The 24,784-nt window shown below is 36.4% G+C and overlaps 1 protein-coding gene across 1 annotated transcript in view; it reads right to left on the bottom strand.

The window, feature by feature from the left end:
• Kcnh8 (potassium voltage-gated channel subfamily H member 8) overlaps nucleotides 1–24,784 on the bottom strand; it is a 313,437-nt gene that overhangs the window by 25,979 nt on the left and 262,674 nt on the right. The window contains exons 12-14 of the mRNA XM_090355208.1: nucleotides 11,026–11,064; nucleotides 5,352–5,704; nucleotides 990–1,096 (exon numbers count right to left, since the gene is read on the bottom strand). Coding sequence (XP_090211334.1) covers nucleotides 990–1,096; nucleotides 5,352–5,704; nucleotides 11,026–11,064 — 499 coding nt within the window. The remainder of the gene's footprint in view (nucleotides 1–989; nucleotides 1,097–5,351; nucleotides 5,705–11,025; nucleotides 11,065–24,784) is intronic.

Raw genomic sequence — 24,784 nt, 5'->3', positions numbered from 1 at the left:
GTAATTAGCAGGAGATCCTAACACTTTGATGGAAAGAGAAGAAGATGGGTAGGTGTGGATAATTTTGCATCTATTGGTTTGCTGTTAATTAGTATTTAATTTTTTTGTTACTGTAAAGATGTTGTACAGAGGGAGTTATAAGTCAGATAAAGAGTATACTTCTTTTAATAACATCCCCTTTTCATTTTTCATTGCATTTTCAACAGTGTGCAGTGAGTACCACTGCTGCACTTGTTTACCCTTTGTCCTTCCATTTCTGTGCCTCCACATACCCTCCCCAAACCGAGAAACAAACAAGACAAAAGGAAGAAAAACAAAAATAATTTGCTGGCTAGTATTAGGGATTATACCTGTGGACCCTATGTTCATTATTCTATCTTTATCTAAAACAAATGTGTCTTCTTTAAATGCTACATTATGTTGGCAGATTTCTTTTTATGGGCAATGTATGAAGATTGAAAGGGAGACAGAGGCCTGAGCTTTGGTTGAAGAAACACTTATTAATTCACCTTGATGTAAAATTAGTGTCATAGAGTTGTCTACAATTTCCAAGCTGCTTACATTGTTCTCAATTTATTTACTGATGGATAAACTGTAAATATGTAACTTCTCACTGAATGATTGGTTAGATGTAATTAGGGTTCCCACAATATACAAGCAACATGACATTTACTTTAGGTGATGGTTTTATAAATTGGTTTGAATTTATAATATGAAAACATGGGTATTATCTGATAAACAGCTACCCTTTGAGTCTCCTGATCAATTTAGCTTGGTTGGTAAGTGGCAAGGCATCTAGCTAGGATGATAAGAAAGCTACTATAAATCCTACTTTAATAGCGTGGGAAATGGTTCAGACTCAAGTCAAATAAGTCAGTGGCACTAGTAGACTGTTAATATATGGAGAATGGGAATGTAGTTGTTATGTCAAGTGATACAAGCTTAAAAGACATATCATTCCTCAAGGAAAGATTAAACAATGTGCCTACCTCCAAGAGGAGGAGAAATTCTGGGCTCTGGTCTAATTCGTTCAGAGGTAAAGTCAAAAGTCTGACTTTCTTCACTGCTATTTCCATCTTCGATTCCATCAACAATCCTGTATCAAAGAAAGGAGACCACTGATTATATATTCATGAACTCTAGTATTTTGAGAAGCACTTTTGACATTCTGGTTATTGCTGTGATAGGCTATCTAATGTGCTAACCACTTGTCTTGCCAGATGACTAAGGTCCTGGAGTACAGACTCTGCTAATTGATATGTGATGGGCTTCATACAACACATGATGGATTTTGGAGAATAAATGACAAAAGAAGTATATATTATGTAGTTATTTTTATATTCTTTCTATTTAAATATTTGAGACATAAAGTGTCAAATAAGATATGAAATACCAAATATAAAACAAAATTTATTTTTTCCTACTAGACAATTTACATATTTAGACTAACACTGGAGAGTTTGGACTCCTATGCACTATCAGATTTAAAACTCAGATTCAGATTTAAACCTAAGGTGAAAGTACGTATATCTGTGTATATGCAGAAGTTGTTTTACTTGAGTAAATATTAAGTAAGTTCTCAGAGTAAAACTTGGTAACAATGATTACAACATCACAGAAAAACAAATCTGTGGCCAATTCACTCTAGATTTGGACAAAGATACTCAGGTGCTTAAAAATTATAATTAATTTATTATCAGGGTTTTTTCATTTTCCTTGGTTAGTCATATTAAATACTCACCAATTAAAAATATAAATCTCTGTTAGAAAGTATATATATATATATATATATGTAACAAAGCCAGAAAATGAAAATAACTTGTCATTTACTTATACTGATATATATCCTCAGAGTCTTTTTCCAAACATATATCTTTTTGTAAGTATAAGATGATATTATCCATAAATCTTTTTCCCCCCTAGAACTGATTGGACTTTCAGGACTTGGACACTATCCCTTAGATTTTGTGCGTAAGGCTGGTACTATACCACCTGAACCACAGCTCCATGTCTAGCTTTTTGTTGGATAGTTGGAAGTAAGTGTTTCATGAACTTTCCTGCCAGGAATGGCTTTGAATTGGGATCTTTAGACCTTAGCATCCTACATAGTTAGGAATACAGGCATAAATCCACCAGTGCTCAGCCATAAATCCTTCTTTTCTGGCCCTGATTGAGTCTTCTCTTATTTAAAATTTATTTTATTTTCATTTTGATAAGTAAGATGAATAATCGTAAGAGCAACATAATCCTTTGAAAGGTTGCAGATGACAACAGCAAGTAACTTTCACTGTTAAAAAATAATAAATTTATCTTTCGAAGTAAGCACTCCAAAAGTTAAGGTGAAGCCTAGAAGTAGCCAGGTGTAGCTAATACTGTTACCACAGAGTGCCACAGCCTTATTATGACAATATTCATAAAGGCAATAGGTGTTTTTTTCTTCTGTCTGTATATGGTAGTTTCATTCCTTTCAGATGAATCCTGGGTATTAGTGCTGTGTTACAGACAATGAATTGTAATTAGCATGTGGTTCAGAATACACAATGTTAGTTTTTTAAAAAAATATGTTAATGGTTCTTTTCTATTTATAATTTCAAACTTTCATGAAGTATACCAAGAATTTCATAAATTTGTTTCAGTGGGTTTTCTTTGCTTTGATAAGTCATTAAACATTTAGTCTTATCAATAGAAACTTGTGGTCATCTAGAATATTGATATTTTCAATTGACAGTGTCTTTTATTTTTAAGTTCTTAAGTTTTGGACTGGATATATTAACAATCCTCTGAATGGCATTGGTAAATGGTTCTGAAGAGAAACTCAGTGAAATAAGAGTAGTAGTTATTCATGATGATCAAATAAATTATTTACTTAATTAAGGAAACTAGCTACTGTGCATAATGGGATTTGTGTGTAACTCAGTCTGAGGTGAAAGGAGAGAGTCTGAGTCTACCTGTGGAATATGTTGGGTTTCGTTTCAGTTCTTGCAGATACATTCAAAGGTACTGGTTTGGGAAGACACCATGATTTTAAGTTAACCTGCATGCTGTAAATGTGTTTTGTGTTTAAATAAAGAGAAAAAATATTTTGAAAAAATAAGACAAATAGAAGCAGTTTTAAAATTACCATCTCCAAACTTACTTTTTTCTTAATTGTATTAATGGGTAAATTGTGCCCTTTGAGAGATTAAATATGTAGGACATCAGAAATGTCACCTGTTTACAAGTAGAAGAATGAATAACAAATCAGAGAAAGTCTGGATAAGTGGGACTGCATTAAACTGCAGAGCTTCTGTATGGCAAAGGACATAGCTAGCAAATTAACTGGAAAGCCTACAGAGTGGGAGAAGATTTTCACTAAACATACAACAAATAAAGGCATCATATCTAAAATATATCAACACCTCAAAAAATTGAATCTCTCCAAAACTAATTTCCAAAGAAACAACTATCCCATTCAAAGATGGGCCAAAGACTTAGAGAGTCTTCTCTGAAGAAGAAATAAGAATGATTTATAGACATGCTTGACATCTTTGTCCATAAAAGAAATGCAAATCAAAACAACTCTAAGATTCCTCCTTACTCCAGCTAGAATGGCCATGATCAAGAAATCTAATAACAACAGATGCTGGAGGGGATGTGGCCAAGAGGGATCACTACTACAATATGGAAAGCAGTATGGCAGTTCCTCAAAAGACTAAACATAGAGCTCTCCTATGACCCAATTCCACTACTTGGTATTTACCCAATTGTCCAGAAACAAGGACATACTAAATCTACTAGCACAACAATGTTCATTGCAGGACTATGTAACATAGCAAAGATTGGAACCAACCCAGATACCCCTCAATTGATGAGTGGATCAACAAGATGTGGTATTTGTACACAATGGAATTCTATGCTGCTGTCAGAAAGAATGACATTGCCCCATTTGTAAGGAAATGGAAAGACTTAGAAAAAATCATATTAAGTGAAGTAAGCTAGACTCAAAGGAACTTAGGCTCAATGGTTTCCCTCATTTGTCATAATCAGTAGAAACCTTGGGCTCTCCTAGCAGAGATTTACAATAGAGCAAAACCTAGATACATAAGGCCACATAGTATGATACTAAATGAAAGGACCTCCAGGATATAGAAACAAAAGCCATATAATGAGTGATTGTTTTCCTTAATGTACTATGTTATCTCTCATCTCTTTGCTGTTCCTTATTTCCATATTGTTACAGTATTTTACCTTATTATCTGATGTATTGTATATATGCATATTTGGTTATTTGAAATAGGATAGGGAAGGGGGGGGGAAACAAGATGAGGGGCGAGGGTGGGGGGTGGGAAATGAGGACCAAGACCTGAGAAAGGATATCAAAGTTTGTGAAGTAACGCACCTTCTATCTGGTGAATATAATGTAACCCTTCTATTAATTACAATAAAATATATGGAAAAAAACAAGTAGAAGAATGATTTGAATCTAATGTTCAGTACTTAACACTTCAGATTTTGGGCAGAATATTTGAAATCTGAGTTTCTCTTACAAATTTATCTTAGAAATGACAAACTACTTTCCTGGATTTCATCAAGAGTAAATAAAATAAGGATGAAGTTACCTAGCAAAGTGCAGGTAGTATATAATGAAGTAAATACTATTTTCTGCCTAGTTATTCGGATTCATGAGACTTTGATAATTGCTGTTGATTTTATGTGTAATAGTCTGCCCTTGCACATTTTCCAAGTGAATAATTTTTACATTCTCTGTGACTTCTTTTTGATTGGAAATTGAATTTTAACTAAAAAGCAAAGCTATGTTACCTACTGAAGAGATCAGTAACAAAACAGCTCCAGCCATCCACAATCATAATAGTGAAAAATGAAAATCAATGCTTTGTTTCCTTTACACTTGATCTCTTCGTGGAGGAAGAATGCAAATTGTTAAGACAACAACAATAATAGACTTCACACCATTTCTTTTACTTTTCATCATAAGTTTATAAAATCACAGTGCAGTGGTATGTGAAACGTAGAGGGGAGTCTATGGTTTCGTTTGCTTTTATATTTTACATGAACAGTAATTACATATGTAACATAAAAGATAGAACTGAATGAATGTAAAGAGAGTAAAGAGAGATGCTGAACGTTTAATAGATCCTTTTGAGAATATTGATAAAACTGTTCGTTATCATACCACCCATATGCATATCTGTGCATGTATTAAAAGTTCCGTACACAATTCAGGAAGGAGGAAAAAGCCAGGCTATGATCCTATGTGGTGAACAGGCTGAGAAATCTGCCAAGTACCTCTTAATCTCTACTAAAGGGAATCACATTCCCCTGGGAAAGTGTTACATGGCATGAGTTCCTACCTTGGACTGAGGTCTGGAGGTCCAGCACTATTTAAAGTGGAGAGATGCAATGTCAAGTTCTTCTCTTTCTTTTTACCATGGTTAGAGAGCTCAACTTCCTGCTTGGTTTGTGGGGAATTCGAACTGGAGACACGGATAGGTGAGTGAAATGGCACTGTCCCTGAGGCCAGCTGCTTTAAGCTTAATCCCAGGTAGCTTTTATTGCTTCCTGTCTTCTTGCTGCGTGAAGAGGATCTCCTTGTATAGATAGGAGAGAGGGAAGCGGTTTCCTCTTCCTCTCCCTCCTCCTCTTCTTCATCTTCTACGATAGATGGTAGTCTCTTGTTGATACTGCCATTTCCCTTGGGCTCTGACTAAATCAAGGGATAACACAGATTAGCACAAATTGCACAGACTTCTTAAATGGTACACCATTCATTTAAATTGTACACCATCATTCAGTGGTCATTTTTACACTGCATTGGTCGGTGACCTATGAAAGGTGCTAAAGTCTCCCAGGTTGCCCATTAGAGTTCACTCAGCTTCTTGTTTGTAATAGTGTATGAACGATATCTTAAGAATAAATGTATTTTCAATCTTAGTGAAACTCTTATACTTTGTCATTTAAAATGATAAGACCTTCAGCTGGCAAAATTGTATTATCTTTAACAGTAAAAATCTTTCCACTAGGTGCTGGTAGCTCATGCTATCATGTGACATGTAATCCTAGCTATTCAGAAGGCTGAGCTCTGAGGACTGTGGTTCGAAGCTAGCCCAGGCAGGAAAGTCCCTGAGACTTTTTATGTACAATAAACCACTCAAAAAACACCAGAGGTGGCTCTGTGGCTTAAGTGGTATAGTGCTAGCCTTGAGCAAAAGAAGCTCAGAGACTGTGCCCGGGCCTCTAAACTTTCCTATTTTAGAATCTTTAGAAAGAAACATTAGAAGATCCTTAAGCTATTCTGCTTCATATTTTGATTCTCACAACTTACTAGCAACAATGGTCTGAGCCATCATGTCTGCTCTCTTTGAAGAGTCTTAGGAGAACAAAGAGAAATAGTTTTGCCAATTCCCCTCTCCCCTAGGATCTCTGGACTCCTGACAGGGGTCATTGAACCCTGCAAGCTTAGAAGATGAAAAGGAGATAGAAGACAGTTGACATGAGAGTGTAGAACCAGATCAGAGAAGCCAGCAAAAGGTAAACCAGTGGACCTGTGTAGTCACTGCAATAGTGTGCTTTTTTTTCTGTTTCACATGTGGCTTCTTTGGAGGCATATTCAGAGTTCACTCTAAAAGGTCAATTTGCTTTTCTGTGCTTCGGTTTCATTGAAAGATAAAATCACTTATACCTGCTCATCAAAATTTCTAATAGAACATGATTAAGAACTGCAAGCCACTAAGATGACTATATAAAGTCTCATTGGTTGTCTTCAATGCATGGTTAATTCATTGGTTTATTTGGGCTTTGTCATGTCTGTAGGAGTTGCAGTGATTGACACAATAAAAAAATTGGGGTGACTTCAAGAAATAGCCTGTTCATTTTAAATGATAGCTGCTAAGTGAGATGGTTGATTTACTTATGAAGGCTGTTTGGTACAGCAGCCTTGATGGCTCAACAATTTTGAACAAAATGACATTCTTAGACTCTTTAACCCAGCTAGCTGTGATTATTTTAATTAATGATGAAGCCAGAAGTTCTTTATTGGAGTAGTCATGGTGTTGCTTTTATTTGTTTATTTTTATTTCTAACAGCATTTACAACTCTCTGCTTTAACAAAAATTGGACCCACATGGATTGCAGTGGAACATTTGCAAACTAGCATTGTATAATAGAAAAATTAGCTCACCCAGCTAAACACACAACAGGGTAAACTTATCAAAGAAATGAAAAACACTGAGTACATCCTCTAATTAGATTTCTGTTTACATTTCCACTGACGATTTATTCATTCTTTTGTTTCAAGAACTCTCTACTGACTTTAATAGAATTTCCTGATTAATAACTGTTCAGTGTTTATGCTTGAATAATTTTGCTCAAATTTCACAGGTTGTTTTTTTTGGAAGGAGTCTTAGTGTCTTGGACAAGTTTCTTGGAAACTGACTCTTGCAATTAAGGTAGAAGACATTATTCATAATAAGAATTAGTTATTCTTCCTTTACTTGCCATCACTGCTGACAAATTTTAAGTAACAATTATATTGTATACTATAATATATTATGAATATTATATACAATCATGTAATGTTTATTAACTGTAGAATGGAAGTTTGAACTCAGGACCTCGTGAATCCTCAGCTTGTTTGCTTGCTTGCTGTTACCCTATCACTAGAATGACCCATTTAACCTGGCCTGGTTATTTTGGATGTGAAGTATCTTGGACTTTTCTGCTTAGGCAAGCTTTGAAGCATGATCATGAAGATCTCAGCCTCCTGACTAGCTAAAAATGAAGACATAAACCAACAACATCTAGCTGCATTTTTTTTTGCCAATCCTGGGGCTTGAACTCAGGGCTTGGGCACTGTCCTTGAGCTTTCTCAAGGCTAGCGCTCAACCACTTGAGCCACAGTATCACGTCCAGTTTTTCTGTATATGTGATAGCAAGGAATCAAACTCAGGGGTTCGTGTATGCTGGAAGCACTCTACCACACTCACAGCCCCACATTGTCCTTTTGCAGGAGGCCCAGTTTCCTTCTTCAGGTCACCTATACAGATTTATCGAATTCTTGCATATCATCCATGCTCTGCTTTCATAAAGTTGAGTTATAGATCTCTCCCTTTTCATCTGACCCATCCCTTCATTGTCTGCCTAGCTGATGTCTTAATTCCTATAATGGGAGTAATGCACTTGGAGTTTAAGGAATCTTAAATTTGGTTTATGATGTTTTGCTGGAAAAACCACTCTAAACTCACAAATGACTAGTCAAACCCGTGTTCACAAGAGAACATATAGGAGAAAGTCTCATTGTCAAGCCCTAGAGCTTCTATCCTTGACTAGCTGAAACTTTTGTAGGTATACAGTATTAAAGGACCTTAGCTTGTTAGCTATGTCCTTTGCCATGTAAAACTTGGTTGTTTTTTTTTTATTTGTTTGGTCAAATTTGTTTGATCTCAGCCCCTTGAGTTGTTAGGATTACAGGCATAAGCTACCAATGCCCAGATCTTGAAGAAGCTTTTAAGGAGAGAAACAGAAAAGGTTCAATACCTATCTGATCACATAATACAATATAGAAACAGAAATGAGGGAATGGAAACAATGTTTTTTCTTTGTTGATGTTTTTCTTTTCTTTCTTTTTTTTTTTTTTTGGCCAGTCCTGGGCTTGAGCTCAGGGCCTGATCACTGTCCTTGGACTTTCTCAAGGCTTGAGCTCTACCACTTGAGCCTCAGCACCACTTCTGGCTTTTTTCTATATATGTGGTTCTGAGGAATCAAACCCGGGTCTTCGTGTGTGCTAGCAAGCACTCAACCACTAGGCCAAACTCCTGGCCCCTTCTTTTCTTTTTCTTTTGTTTGATCACTCACATGTTTTTGCGAGGACAAAGCAGGGGGCACAGAAATGGAGGGGCAAAGAGCAGGGACAAAGGGAGCCGTCGCAACTCACTAGACACCATGTGGAAAAGGAACTATACAACTTGTAAGTAGGGATGAGAGGGAGAACTGGGAGAGAATGAGGGAAGGGGTAACTTTGCCCCCCTAAAATATACTCTATCTGATTTATTTAATTATAACCCCTTTGCATATCATCTTTATAATAATGAAAAATAAAATATGAGTATACAAAGATCTTACCCTTCTCATCTGTAAATTAGGAGTGTAGTATCAGGTGGTATCTAATGGAAATGAAGCACTTAGAAATGTGCAAAGAAAACGTTGAATAAGGGCAGAAGATTTAAGAAAATGATATCAGGGTGCTGATTTCTTCTTTTCTTAAAAAAAACCCCACAACCTCTCCATCTTCTGCAATTAAGAGAAACATTAGCAGTACACCCACTCAAAGATCACTTTTCCCTTGCCACTGGGTTTGTCCATGAGGCTAAGATCTAGGGTGACAGCACGCAAGTGGCTGTGTTTTGAAGACCCTTAGAGAAGCTACTAGAAACAAGGGAGCAACTATCTAACTCTTTCGCATTTCTTTGGTATTACTCAGACTGAAATGTGGATGCAATGAATGGATGGTCAGCCTCTACCTTGGGGAATGAGGAGATCTTAAAGAAAGGTCAAGGAAAGAACAAATTCAGGTATTTCAGTGTGTACTGGAAGTTATTTCCTTCCCTAGACTTTTCAACCAGAGAGAAAAAAAGCATCTTTTTTTTTTAAACAGATGTAATTCTGGTGGTTTTAACATTGCAAAGGAACTTCAGCCTCAATGATACAGACTTTTTTTTAAGGTCAAGGATGTAATATTATTAGGCAAGATCTTCACCTTTCTATGAAAGGGTGAGAAATTCTAATTCAGACAACTACCATAAAAATCCTATTTTCTCTTTGTGAATGAGAGAATAGTGAAAGGTCTCAGGCAGAGTCATTGCTGCTTTGAGAAGAGCTATCTGCCCAGAAGAGATGAAATGTAAAGAACATTTTGTCTTTTGTCGAGGAGGATTTTGTAGAGATGAAAGAGAAAAGCCATCTAAGTTCTGGAGAGAAACCTGGTTGAAAAAAATAGATATATTATGAACTTCCAAGAAGTTTCTTGGTGTAAACACTAAATGTTTGTTCCACCTCCACCATCTTCAATAAATTATTGATGGGCGATAGGATCTGTTTTTGGTGTGTGTGTGTGTGTGTGTGTGTGTGTGTGTGTGTGTGTGTGTGTGTGTGTGTATGTAAGGTGGTATTGAGATCTAGGACACAAAGGAATAGAAAAATCTCTTTCTAGGCTTATAGGATTCTTATCAATGAAAATCTAGCTAACAAAATCTGATGAATCAAAAGCTTCCTCTAGAAAACTGGGAGAGAGTGAGGGAACGGATGATATTATTTAAAAGGAAATGTACTCTTTATATAACTTAGGCCATTATAACTTCTTTGTATACCACCTTTACAATAACAATATGTATAATCTTAAGTTTCCTATAGAAGTGGAATGTCCTTAAAACTGGGCATCATCTTAAGAATTTGAATAAAAATTATTTCTAATATATCTCAGATCCATGTGTATATAATCTATCTCTCTAAACATTATTGATACATGACAAGGAATAAAGAATAAAAGGATTCATATAAACAACACCTCAGAACTTCAATACTCTTCAAGTTTTGGTTTAAAAAAAACATAAGGGTGTGGTCTAGTGGCAGAGTGTTCATGTAGCATGCACAAAGCCCTGGGTTTGATTCATTAGAACCACATGGACAGAAAAAGCAGGAAGTGGTGCTGTGGCTCAAGTGGGAGAGCACTAGCCTTTGGCAAAAAGTGTCCAAGGACAGAATAGGACCTGAGTTCAAGCCCCACTGGCAATAACCCCCCCAAACAAAGTATCCCACTATCTTATAACAATAAATATTAAAGCTCTTCCATAAAGATATGAGCTGCATTTCTTCTGTATCCTTCTGTAACTAGCTCAAGAAAGTGAATGCATCTTGCATGCAGAAGAAAATTGGAGAAAACAAAAAGAGAACATATAAAAATTTCAAGGAGAGGAGAGATATGTTGGAAATCATCCAGATTTTTGATATTTTGCTATCTACACAAAGCCATACCTGTGAGACTGATGATTTGTTCGATAATCTTGATATCACCTGAAACAACAAACAAAAGTTTAGCAATCATTGAAGCCTCTCTAGTCATTTTGGTCTGAGTAAAATGCAGGGAGAAATGCAAAGAGAGGAATCATCAGGAAGTATTTTTTTGTGAAGGTGACATAGACCAAAAAAGAGAAAAAAATCTTCTGAAAGAATTTGAAGACCTTGATGAATATCTACCATAGAAAATCATGCTATAGAATAATCAAAACAATGATGAGCCCTTTTCATGCTTCCATTTTGATGCTTCTTTTTTTCTCTCCCTCTTTTAGTTTTACTCTTCTGCACACTTATCACTAAATTCTCCCACTTTCCTAATTTTTCCCCTTGGCTCTGTGAATTTGACCTTCATGGTATTCCATTAATGTCATTACATTTTTATTTACCACATTCTACCTCTTGCTTGAGTACTTTCTGGGTATCTTGTTATTCTTTTGTTTTATTCACTGTGCTATTTTCTCTAGACTACAAATCCAAATTCCCTCTTTAATTGGATCCAAGACCCCAGTTGCAAAAAAAAAAATGTTGCCAGTCAAATGGAGACATATGTTCAACTGTAAGACACATTTCAACTTGAGAGCTACGAAAATGTGTATGGTGGGAAAATGAGTCTTAAAATCCCTTAAACTTTGATTATAGAGCACATATTACATAACACCAAATCATAGTACTATAGAAGCAGATATTTAATACATGCACTTTCCATGATATGCAAAGAAGCTCTAAAAATTGTAACATATCCATAAACATACCTCTGGGATTATCAACATTGCATTGTTTCTTTTTGGCCTCATTATATATTTTTTCAATTTAATATGGTAATAGATGCTATAAATTAACATAATTGTATTCACATGTAAAATATGTACTTGCAAACGATCTGCCTAGCAATCCAGACATACTTGGTAATTCTGTCACCCTCTCATCATTTTTTCACTCTCGAGATGATTAGGGAATCTATCTACTATTATTTATACAAATACCAGCATCATTACTGCTGTGCAAAAAGTATGTTTCATCAGTGTTCAAACTTATCAAAGCAGTCAACCCAGTCTACATCTGCTTAACTGCTTGAATATGCATAAGCAGAAGCATTGTAGACATAAGTTTTGTAATAATTCCCTAAACAGTGACAAATGGGACAGCTGAAAAATTAAAAATGTGGAAAAAAAAACCCAAACAAGATGATGGTGCTTTTGTTACCATGGTAGACACAAAGATGTGTGTGTGTGTTTTTTTTTTTTAAATTGATTGTTGCTTGGGGTTAGTTGCAGAGAAGGAAAAATAGGATTCAGAAAATCTGACCACCACCTAGTCAGTGATGCCTGTGACAGGGTTGGGGGGAGGATAAGAGATGTGGACTGACAGCTCTCCAATTTAGATGTGTTCCCAGCACCTTGCCTTACTACTGGTCTGTCAAGCTGTCTAGACTTCATTGTTTTGGTCTACCAGTGCTTCTCAACCATGTGCATGTGAATCACCAAGGGATCTCATTAAACCACAGGTTATGACGTAGGTGGTCTGGGATGGGGCTTGAGGTTGCCTATTTCCAGTGAGCTCACAGGTAATATTGGCATTGGTGACAAGGTCTCACAAGGAATACATTGTTATTATTAGCCAACTACTCATTTGTTAGGTATTTACTATATGATAAGTCAATAATATCAAGTATAATGCCTGGTAAATGATTTTCAGCCATTATGCCCATTAATTCTTATCCTGATCCTAAATGTATTTTTTTGCCAGTCCTGGGGATTGAACTCAGGGCCTGAGCACTGTCCTTGGGCTTACTTTTTTCCCTCAGGGATAGTGTTCTACCACATGAGCCACACCACCACTTCCGGCTTTTCTATGTATGTAGTTCTGAGGAATCGAACTCAGGTCTCTGTGCATGCTAGGCAAGCACTCTAACCACAAGGCCAAACTCCCAGTCCCCTAAATGTACTTTTAAATTCCTTTTATTTTATTTTTTTCAGAGTAAATAACGGCCTGGACAGAGTTAAGTTACTTATTGAAGATTGCAAGGTAGTAACTGACTAGAAGCAGGAAAATGGTTGGCTGTTATGAGGGCTAAAGACAATTGCATATTTTAAAATGACTGGTAAGGTGGGATGCCTTAATCTTAGCTACTCGGGAAACTGAAGTCTGAGGATCCTGGTTTAAAGCCAGGCTAGGCAGGAAAGTCTGTCTGCAATTAACTACAGAAAACTAGACATGGTTCTGTGGCTTAAAGTGGTACAGCAGTAGCCTTGAGCAAAAAGAGCTCAGAAACAGCATCCAGGCCCCAAATTTAAGCCCCATTCCAACAAAACGAATAAAAAGACTGACAGGGAATATATTTTTATTTTTATTAATTTCTAGTTGCCTTTGATTACCCTAGGTTATTATTTATCAACTTTTCTAGATTTAGTGATAGTCAAGAGTCAAGGCAAATTAAATGCATGTCATACATGTATTTATATAAATGCACACACAAGGGCATACATAGGCATAATAAAAATAATACAGTATCCACATGTATTTATATGATTGGTAATTTCCTAACCCTGGGATACTGTGAATAAATTTTATTTACACATAATATGAATCACTTCTGTCAAATCTGGATCTTTAATGCTGATTGAAATGCCATAAAATGCAAGGAATATTCATTTAATAGAATTCTGGGAATTTAAAGTTATATGTGACCTGAGAACACAGTGTTTTCTTTGCCTTATTGATGATGAAATGTTTTAAGGGGTTTCTTTAGTGAGTGAGTCTTAGTCACCTGATAAAGTATGGGGCTAGTGATTAAGAGGGTTTTTGATTATTTTTTTTTTTTTTTGGCCAGTTCCATGAACTCAGGGCCTAAGTGCTGGCCTTTCCTTTAACTTCTTTTGCTTGAGGCTAGGGCTTGACCACTGGAGACACAGCTGTGCATTTGTTTTGTTTTGGTAAAAAGTTGAAGATAAACATCTCATGGCTTTCTTGCCTGGGCTAGGTTCAAATTGTGATCTTCAGTTCTTACCTCCCGAGTAGAGTAGGATTACAGGTGTGAGACACCAATGCCTGGAAACACAGAACCTCTTTCCTTTCCTTTCCTTTCCTTTCCTTTCCTTTCCTTTCCTTTCCTTTCCTTTCCTTTCCTTTCCTTTCCTTTCCTTCCCTTCCCTTCCCTTCCCTTCCCTTCCCTTCCCTTCCCTTCTCCTTCCTTCCTTCCTTCCTTCCTTCCTTCCTTCCTTCCTTCCTTCCTTCTTCCTTCCTTCCATTCCTTCTTCCTTCCATTCCTTCTTGTCCTCCTCGTTGTCCTCCTCCTTGTCCTCCTCCTTGTCCTCTTTGTCCTCCTTGTCCTCCTCGTCCTCCTCATCCTCTTCCTCTCCTTCTCCTTCTCCTCCTGTTTCTCCTTCTCCTTCTCCTCTTCCTCCTTCTTCTTCTGGATGGAAAATGCTTCTTGAGCCCTTGTTTTGGGAAAACATTCTTATCCAATTTTGGGTCCCTCCTACAGGAGATTTTTAAAGATTTAATTTGATTGTAAAGGTGATGTACAGAGGGATCACAGATACATAAGTTAGGTAATGAGTATATTTCTTGTCCAATGCTATTACCCCCTCCTTTGTTTTCTCCCACTGGAAGAATGTCTGGATATCACTAATGGAGGTTATTATTATTATTATCTTTTTTTTTTTTACAAACGAGTTACATAGGTGGGAAACAGGAAGAAGGAAGGTTAGGCATTAGGAATGGAAGTTGTGACATTCTCAAGAGGGATAAAGCTGGGTAAATAGTACAACCCATTTGAACCTGTGAATCGAGCCCTTCAATCTGTCAGGGTGGAAGAAGCCAGGTATACATAAAAAACACACCTTTGTTCGGGTTTTGAACAAACAGAATTGAGACCCTTGTTTACCCTACAGGCTGGAAAAGAAACGCTTGCTCAGCTTTGGAAAGTTGTAAAATTTGCACATAGATTTTTTTTTTTCCTGTACTGATGATAGCCGTTTTTTTTTCTTTCATATATTTTTTATTGTAATTAATAGAAGGGTTACATGATATTTGCCAGATAGATGGTGCATTAATTCCCATACATTGATACCCTTTCACATGTCTTGGTCCCCATTTCCCTCCCCCCCATCCCCACCCCTCATCTTGTTTTCCCCCGTTCCCTATCCAATTTCAAATAACCAAATACAAATATATCCGATATATCAGGTGAAATACTGTAACAATATGAGATAACCAAGGGACAGTAAAAGACATGAGAGATAACATAGTACCTCAAGAACAACAATCATTCATTATATGGCTTATGTTTCTATATCCTAAAGATCCTTTCATTTAGCGTCCTACTATATGGCCTTATGTATCAAAGTTTTGCTCTATTGCAAATCTGTGCTAGGAGAGCCCAAGGTTTCTACTGATTATGACAAATGAGGGAAACCATTGAGCCTAAGTTCCTTTGAGTCTGGCTTACTTCACTTAATATGATTTTTTCTAAGTCTTTCCATTTCCTAACAAATGGGGCAATGTCATTCTTTCTGACGGCAGCATAGAATTCCATTGTGTACAAATACCACATCTTGTTGATCCACTCATCAACTGAGGGACATCTAGGTTGGTTCCATATCTTTGCTATGGTAAATAGTGCTGCAATGAACATTGTTGTGCTGGTGGATTTAGTATGTCTTTGTTTGAATCAATCCAAAACTAATCTCCAAAGTAACAACCATCCTATTAAAAGATAGGCCAAAGACTTAAAGAGAGTCTTCTCTGAAACAAAAATGGCCTATAGACACATGAAGAAATGCTCAACAACTCTGGTCATAAAAGAAATGCAAATCAAAACAACTCTAAGATTCCACTTCACTCCAGTTAGAATGCCAGGATCAAGAAAACTAATAACAACAGATGCTGGAGGGGATGTGGCCAGGAGGGATCACTACTACACTATTGGTGGGAGTGCAAACTCGTTCAACCACTATGGAAAGCAGTATGGCAGTTCCTCAAAAGACTAAACATAGAGCTCCCCTATGACCCAGCAGTTCCACTACCTGGCATTTACCCAATCATCCAGAAACAAAGACATACTAAATGCACATAGATTGGAGGTGGGGAAGGAATTTTTAAAAAAAAAATCTTAGTCACCTAAGATTCACCCTGTGAATCCAGGGGGAATTGCCAGGGAAGGCTCTTAAATCTACGTGGAGCATTAGACAGAGAAGCAACTATTTTTTAATGACTAAAGCTATGTGCAACAACAAATCTAAAACAAACTTTCAAGATGTTTCTTTCAAACCACAGGAACCGAATGGACATTGAACATGCCAGGCACACTAATAGTAATTTATGTGTGAAAAGTGCGATGATAGTTTCGAATGTTGTTCTTCCTTTATTGAATTTTTTTTCTGCTGGACATTCATAGGTTCATATCTGATTTGATATTTAGCTCATACTTTCCTAAGATTCTTAACTTCCCCCAAATAGCCTGGTTTCTTGCTACTGGCCTTTTCACCATTTTTTTTAGTTGGGAAAGAAACTCTTTGCGTTCAATCATTTAATTTCTTGCTTTATGAAATACCTCTGGATTTTGGCAGTGAGTTTGTATGGCAGCAAAGTTTGGAGCCTGGTCTTTCTTTCTATTGTTGTTTTTATTTTTATTTATTTCTTTTTTTATTGCCTGGATAACATATAGAGGGGTTACAGTTACATTTGTTAGGTAATAGGTGCATCACTTCTCATGGGAGCCTGGACTTTCCTCCATCTTTAGAGTTATTGGTAAGGTTTCTTAACTTTCACATTTCTTTTATGAGTTTGGAGCAACAAAAATTTGAATATAATCTTTTCTAAGTCTTTCCATTTCCTAACAAATGGGACAATGTCATTCTTTCTGATAGCAGCATAGAATTCCATTGTGTACAAATACCACATCTTTTTTTAAAATTTTTATTGTAATTAATAAAAGGGTTACATGATATTTGCCAGATAGAAGGTACATTAATTTACATGCATTGATACCCTTTCACATGTCTTGGTACCCATTACCCTCCCCCCCCCACCCATCTTGGCAAATACCACATCTTAAGTGAAGTAAGCCAGACTCAAAGGAACTTAGGCTCAATGGTTTCCCTCATTTGTCATAATCAGTAGAAACCTTGGGCTCTCCTAGCACAGATTTGCAATAGAACAAAACCTTGATACAAAAGGCCATATAGTAGGACGCTAAATGAAAGGATCTCTAGGATATAGAAACATAAGCCATATAATGAATGATTGTTGTTCTTGAGGTACTATGTTATCTCTCATGTCTTTTACTGTCCCTTGGTTATCTCATATTGTTACAGTATCTCACTTTGTTACCTAATATATCGGATATATTTGTATTTGGTTATTTGAAATTGGATAGGGAACGGGGGAAAACAAGATGAGGGGTGGGGGTGGGGGGAGGGAAATGGGGACCAAGACATGTGAAAGGGTATCAATGTATGGGAATTAATGCACCATCTATCTGGCAAATATCATGTAACCCTTCTATTAATTACAATAAAAATATATGAAAAAATTTGAATATAACAAAGCAAGAAAAGAAGGAAATCTTATTGGAATCAATCACATGGCCCAATAATCTCTAAATTGTAAGTTGGCTAATGGCCAATGAAGGCAGAATCCTTTTTTTTCATTCATAAGTCAGGGTTTATAAATTGTTTTCAGGCTTTTCAATTCTGAAATTCCATAAAATATTCTGGCAGGAATATTATCTACAGATGAATGATCAATTGAGAAATGAATGTCATATGCATTACAAGGCACATCTGACTGATTCATGAAAATTTCCCTTTCATTCATAATGACACATTGATTAAGTCACCCAGCAGATTGGATGAGCATGGGTTCTTATTTCGGAAAAGGAATTGTTCCATATTTTATCTTGTTCACTTGATAGAAGTGTAATTAGTGTTGAAGGCTATTTAGAATAAAAAGAATATGAAGCATATTCACAAATTGTCTTGTAACTCATGTAGTTAAACTTTCCACTAAAAATACTGTAAATAACTGTTATACAATGGCGTCAAATAGAAAATAGAGAGGTCTTGTTTCTTAGACTGGAATGGAGGTGCCAGTACGTAAAAAAATGATACCGATAGTAGGTGACTAATGGGAACAGGAAAAGGAACCTTCAGGAGAAAAAGATAGGCTTTCAATAAAGGAGCATTAATTCTCAAGGAAAAGAGTATTTCACCACCATCCAATCTGAAGACCTTTTAGAGTCTGATTTGAAACCTCATGTGAATAACTTGGTTTTTATTCCAATTCCTTAGCTTGTTGCATAACTCAGGAACGAAAAAACTGATGTTTTTGAAGTTTTCAAATTTTATTCTGAGCCTCAACATCAAGACAAACTACTGATATGTGTAGTGTGCTTCCTTATACCATCTGCAAATACAGGCACCAGGTATTTGGATACCATCTGGCCTCCATCATTGTCCTTTACTATCCTTATCCCTATTGTTTCCTTACTGAATATTGGAGGAAAAAAAGAGGGAGAGAGACAGAGAGAACACTATTTTAGGCTAATATTAATTTATAACATGCACTGATGAATGACCAAGGTAGAAATCTTTTGTATGATTACTAGGTTTGAAAGCTGAAAAAAAAAAGAATCACACGAAAGTAAAATTAACTATGTGGGGAGGAGTGTATTTTTATATATAGTTAGAATACATTATATGAATGTGTGAAAATAAAACAATAAAATTTGTGGAAATTGCTTTAAGAAGGGAGGAAAGGTGGCAAGTGAGAGAAGTGGAGGGAGTTTGATCAGGGCACGTTGTGTGGATGAATGGAAATCTCACCATGATACCATCATGTACAACTGATGTACGCTCATCCACAAAGGTAAAATGGACTGAGATTAGAGAGAATCTCTTTCTCGTGCTAAATGCCTGTGGAATCATGAGTTAAGTAATAAAGTCTTGACTGTAGAAGTTACTGATGGCTACAACTGCAGGGTCACAGGCTAAGCCTTTAAGGTAGGGACTGGCTCAGAAACCTCTCACTGTGCTATGCTATTTCCTGAAAAGGAAATCCCAGGAGCAAAAATTACATCATAAATAAAATATACTTGGTACTTCTCCAGTTTTTTTCCCTCTGAATAATATTTCCACCTAGAGTATTTTTTCCCATAGGAAGAAAAATCATTCTCCATTTATTTACACAGTGATATACATTTTCTATTTCTTTTCCCATGCAAATGTGTGTGTGCCTGAACTTTTATCATAGGACAGACATTTCATTAACTTATTAAAACAAGCAGTGGAGAATTCAGGGATAAGGTTTATGGGACTGAAGGAGAAAACAACAAAACTTTTTCTGAAATTTCACAATGTGGATAAGCTTTTAGAGGCAGAACCTGACAATCTAGTCACATAGTCCCCATTTCCAAATTTGGGGAAAATTAGAGTGATTATCTACTGAGATTACCTTCAAATGTGGACACGGAACAGGGCATACTCATACTGAAGAATTATAAATGCTTTACAGTAGAGTTGTGCTCACATTTAACTCAGCTATAGATCCTTTGTAGGAATCATTTGTTCAGATAATATAATATAATCACATAATTATCTTCAGAACAATTTTTTCTCTGTAAAAATTTTTTAATGTGTTTGGGTCAGTGCTGGGGCTTGAATTCATTCTTGCTTAGCTTTTTCCCTTAAAGATGGTTCTCTACCACTTGAACAACATCTCTACTTCCTCTCTCCAATTTTATTTATTTATTTAGTATCTATCCTGAGGCCTACTTGTTGTGCTTGAGCTTCTTTTGTTCAAGGCTAGTACTCTACCACTGAAGCCACAACTCCACTTCCACCTTTTTTTCCCCTTCTTTTGGTGACTAATTAGAGATAAAATTCTCACAAACTTCCCTCAACAGACTGGTTTTCAACTTGATCCTCAGATCTCAGCTTCCTGAGTTGCTAGGATTACAGGCTTGAGTACCAGTGCCCAGCTTTCTCTCAAGTTTCAAAGCTATTTTCATGGTGGGAAAACATGGAAAAGTGACTACTGAAAGGAAGACGACTATACAGGCTTCTAAAAAAAAAACAATTACAATCTGCCAGAGCAAAGTGTGCTTGTCCGGTTGTTTTTTGAGAGTTGTAGGAAACCTGTAACACAGGAGTATTTGGAAGATTTGAATGATTCTGGCTTTCATTCTGGGTGCAGGACTTGAGGTGATGGATTCTCATTCATAGCTCTGTTGACAAAATCCTAATGTTTATTTTTTCCAGCTATGGTGCGAATGTTCATACCATTAAGATGGAAGAGTGGCTGATAGCCTTGGAGAAACATGTAAACTATATGATCTAGAATATAAATATGATTCATTAGCACTAGCCAGACTTAGGACTATGTATGAATCCTGGCAAAATATGGTGGCACAGATCAGTCACCATATGCTCTGTTTTGAGATAACCCAATCTTAACAGTAGAAAATATGAGTCGGATTACCACATCGCTGAAAGCTTAGCAACTTGCAGATGTTCATGTCAGAGTTTTCTTTAATCATTTTCCTCAATGACACGGAAACCAAATCGTTTACATCCCAATTCATTTGGCAGAAACTCATGTTTCTGGGGCCTTCCGCCTTGGTTGATTGTGTCATCACCACCTGCTAGCCTTGCGATTCATAATTTTGAGGTACTCCAGCATTCCCTCCTAACTCAGCATCTTGTGTGCTTTCTGACAGTTTGGCTGCTGTATCCTCTTCTCAAAGCTGCCGCCCATTTTGGTGTTCCAGAATGCTGGATTTCAATGGTAAGCAAATAGAGGCTGCAAAGCCGATAAAGCTGAAGGCCTCAAGATCTGCCTGCCAAGCTCAGTCTGTGTGGCGCTGTAAGCAGGCCGTCTGGGCCATATGTCATCCTTCTGCTGTCTACATCCTTTTGGAGAGCTTCTTGGGAAAAGCACTATTAATGATGTTCATCCTGGGATTCTGTAATTTGATTTTAATTTTAATCAAATTTCCACCAACTTAGCAAGTTTATAACAGCTTTAATCATACCACCCATGGATTTTATGCTTGCAAGCATTAGATCTGAGTTTGGGAATAGACAGTTAACTGTGGAAATGCCCCTACAAAACCAGGGATGACATGTGAAACATTAATAGAACTATCACAGTGCCAAGGAGTAGAATATTTATTGCAATAAAACCTTTGGAATTACTGTTAAAAACTCCCATATTCTACATGACGCTAGACATTCACACATAGTGAGAACAAAAGAAATATTCTGAGGAGAGGAATACAAAGCTCATTACCTATGTACATCTAATCATATAAATAATATTTAATAAAATTATGGCCAGGAAATGGAAACAAGAGGTGCATTTTGTGTGTGTTGCTATTTTTGGTTTTTGTTTGTTATTGGTGTTTGATTTATTTGTTAAAAAAATAGTCCTAGAGGATTATAGTAGCTCAAAACCTAGATACATAAGGCCATATAGAATGAGGCTAAATGAAAGGATCTCCAGGATATGGAAACAACAGCTTTATATTGTGTAATTGCTGTTCTTAATGTACTATGTTATTTCTCTTCTCTTTTGTTGCCCTTTGGTTAATCTCATATTGTTACAGTATCTTACTTTGTTACCTGGTATATTGTATATACATTTATTTGATTATTTGAAATAGGAAAGGGAAGGAGGAAAGCTACATGATTGGGAGGGGGTAGGGGAGAGAAATGGGGACAAAAACATGAGAAGGGATATCAATGTGTAAGAAGCAATGCATCTTCTATCTGGCGAATATAAATGTAACCCCTCTATACATTACAATAAAAAGTCCCATATTCCTTTATCCTAATATTCTTAAGTAAAAATCCTAATAAAGTTATATTTTCTAAAATCTCTAAAATATCCACAGGTAAAGTATTTGAAAGAGAAATGTGAACAGAAATCGAAATGAAAAATATGGCTTTTTTTCACTTGTATTCTCATTCCTCCATACAAATATGTGTATATGTGTTCATGAGGTTCTGAGAATGTGTCATATCTTGGCAAATGTGATATATTCACAGTCCAAAGAGATTTTTATGTAATTCAAATGAATTCTAAAACTAATCTCAAGAATGGGGTTGAGGGTGGAAAGAAATCGAAGTACTCTTTTGTAGTATTATTTTGTTTGTTTTTTTCCATATATTTTTTATTGTAATTAATAGAAGGGTTACATTACATTCGCCAGATGGAAGGTGCATTACTTCACATACCTTGATACCCTTTCTCATGTCTTGGTCCCCATTTCCCTCCCCCCACCCCCACCTTCATCTTGTTTTGCCCCCTTTCCTATCCAATTTCAAATAACCAAATGCGCATATATCCAATATATCAGATAACAAAGTGAAATACTGTAACAATATGATATAACCAAGGGACAGCAAAAGAGATGAGAAATAACATAGTACAGTAAGGACAGCAATCACTCATTATATGGCTTTTGTTTCTATATCCTAGAGGTCCTTTCGTTTAGCGTCATATTGTATGGCCTTATGTATCTAGGTTTTGCTCTATTGCAAATCTCTGCTAGAAGAGTCCAAGGCTTTTACTGATTATGGCAAATGAGGGAAACCATTGAGCCTATGTTCCTTTGAGTCTGGCTTACTTCACTTTCTTTTGGTATTACTTTTTGACTAATAACATTAGGTATTTGAAATTATACATTTGAGATGACAATGAAGTGGAGAATTCATAATTATACTCTGGAAAATGGAGCATGGAGCAAGAGAGGGATGAGGAACTTTAATATGTATAAAGCATTGAAAGGCACATACTTGATGAGAAGGAATTCTCCCAGAATTCTCCCAGAGTGAGGCCAAGATCTCAGGATCATTTAATTTACTGGTGGATTGATGAGAGCATAGAAAGTCAATTTTAGTGTAGAGAATAAATCAAAGGGACAAAATATAATAATCTTTGCCATCTTACTTGTCCCTCCTGTGAATGAGATATTGTTTCCTGAAATATTGAGTGACAGTCCTGGGCTTGAGCTCAGCCTGAACACTGACTTTCATTTTTTTTCTCTCTCTCAAGGCTAGAGCTAGCTCTACCACTTGAGCCACAGCACCACGTTGGTTATTTTTCTATGTATGTGGTAGGAGGAATTGAACCTGGGTCTTTGTGCATGCTAGGCAAGCTCTCCACCACTAGACCAAACTCCTGGCCCCATGACAGCACATTTTTGATGAGCTCTGACCAGTAACAGAGTTAACGTTAAAACAATTGCAGTGAAAGACGCTCTGGAGATCCAGTATACTCTGCTGGAAGCATATCTGAAGGAGACCAATCCCCCTTTCTCTGATTGTGATAGTATTTTAGTGGACAAATCTATTATATTAGTATTCAGCCTGATTTTATACTGGTTGACTCATGCTTCTTCTATCATCTCTGGCATCCAATTCTCTTTCTATGAAGTATAAATGTGTTCCGAACTTCTGTGGATGATGTATAGACTAAGAGTTAAGTCAAAGCAGGTAATTTAAATAAGCTCCTTTGCTTATAATACAAACTTGAATACTGGCATTCTTTTCTTTGTGTTGTCTGTATAGGGACTACAATTCAGCTGACAAAACACACATAAAATGGGATAAAATTCACTTTGCTCTTTGACAGGATCTGATTTGAAGCACAAATTTGAATAAGATCTCTAGGAGATTTTATTTCACTTCTGTGAAATTGTTTTCTCCCTTTAAGCCACTTTTTTCAAAAGAAAAAAGCACTTTTACTGGATAGTACATATGAATTCTTCCAGTAGAAAACTTTATAGTTACTTGGCTATGGAAATCTATCTTATATGCATGAGTGTATGTCTTTGTGTATAATATACATATACACACATACATATATATATATATATATATACTGAGTTATATATGAATTCAATTCAAATAAGTGTTTGTCAAGCATATAGTACTTTGAACCAAAATGTCACTAGAAGCAGTCATGCAAAAATAAATAAAATACCATTACTTTCAGGAAACTTATAATCCTAGCTACCCAAGAGGCTGAGATCTGAGGTTCACAGTTTGAAGCTTAGCCTGGGCACAAAAATCCTCAAGACTATTTATATCTCTCGTATTAGAAAACTCTCAGGACTGTAATGCCTTCTCTTTGAAACAGAGGTCTATGTGAAGGAGAAACAAGATTAGAACAACATAAATTTAGAGGGCAGTAGAGACCCGCAGAGTCATATTTTGCTGAGATTTTTTTTTTTAGGTGGAAGTCATAAGGGATAAGACTGATAGTAAGGCGGAGAATGAAGAGGCAATCGCAAAGAAGGAAAGACACTGGAGACTTTTGCTGCAGTCAGAAGAAGTACTCATGGTAAACAAGCACAGTCAGTCCATCTGTAATCTTCATTTACTGAAAACAATGAGTATGGACACACTATGTGGCTCTTGAAATACTGAGATGTAATCTCTTCTTGCAAGGCACTATTTTCCACAGTCACTTCTGGAGTCACTAAAAGGCACCAGCAGGTGTGAAGTTTCAGAACATAAAATAGACTGCATTATTTCTAGCCTAGTACCTACTGAGATTTTCAGATATTGTCTTAGTATCATAAATGTCTATATCAGACAAAGCAGTTTACTCCAGTTATTTTAGGATGGGCATTTCATTTCCTAAAGGAGAGAATTTTGAGATGGAAAACTTAAAAATCACAATATATATTGGGCCCCAGATGACAAGGACA

This window comes from Megascapheus bottae, chromosome 2 (assembly GCF_031878675.1).
Source record: "Megascapheus bottae isolate mThoBot1 chromosome 2, mThoBot2.hap1, whole genome shotgun sequence".
NCBI lineage: Eukaryota > Metazoa > Chordata > Mammalia > Rodentia > Geomyidae > Megascapheus > Megascapheus bottae.
This window is presented reverse-complemented; position numbering and strand designations above follow the sequence as displayed.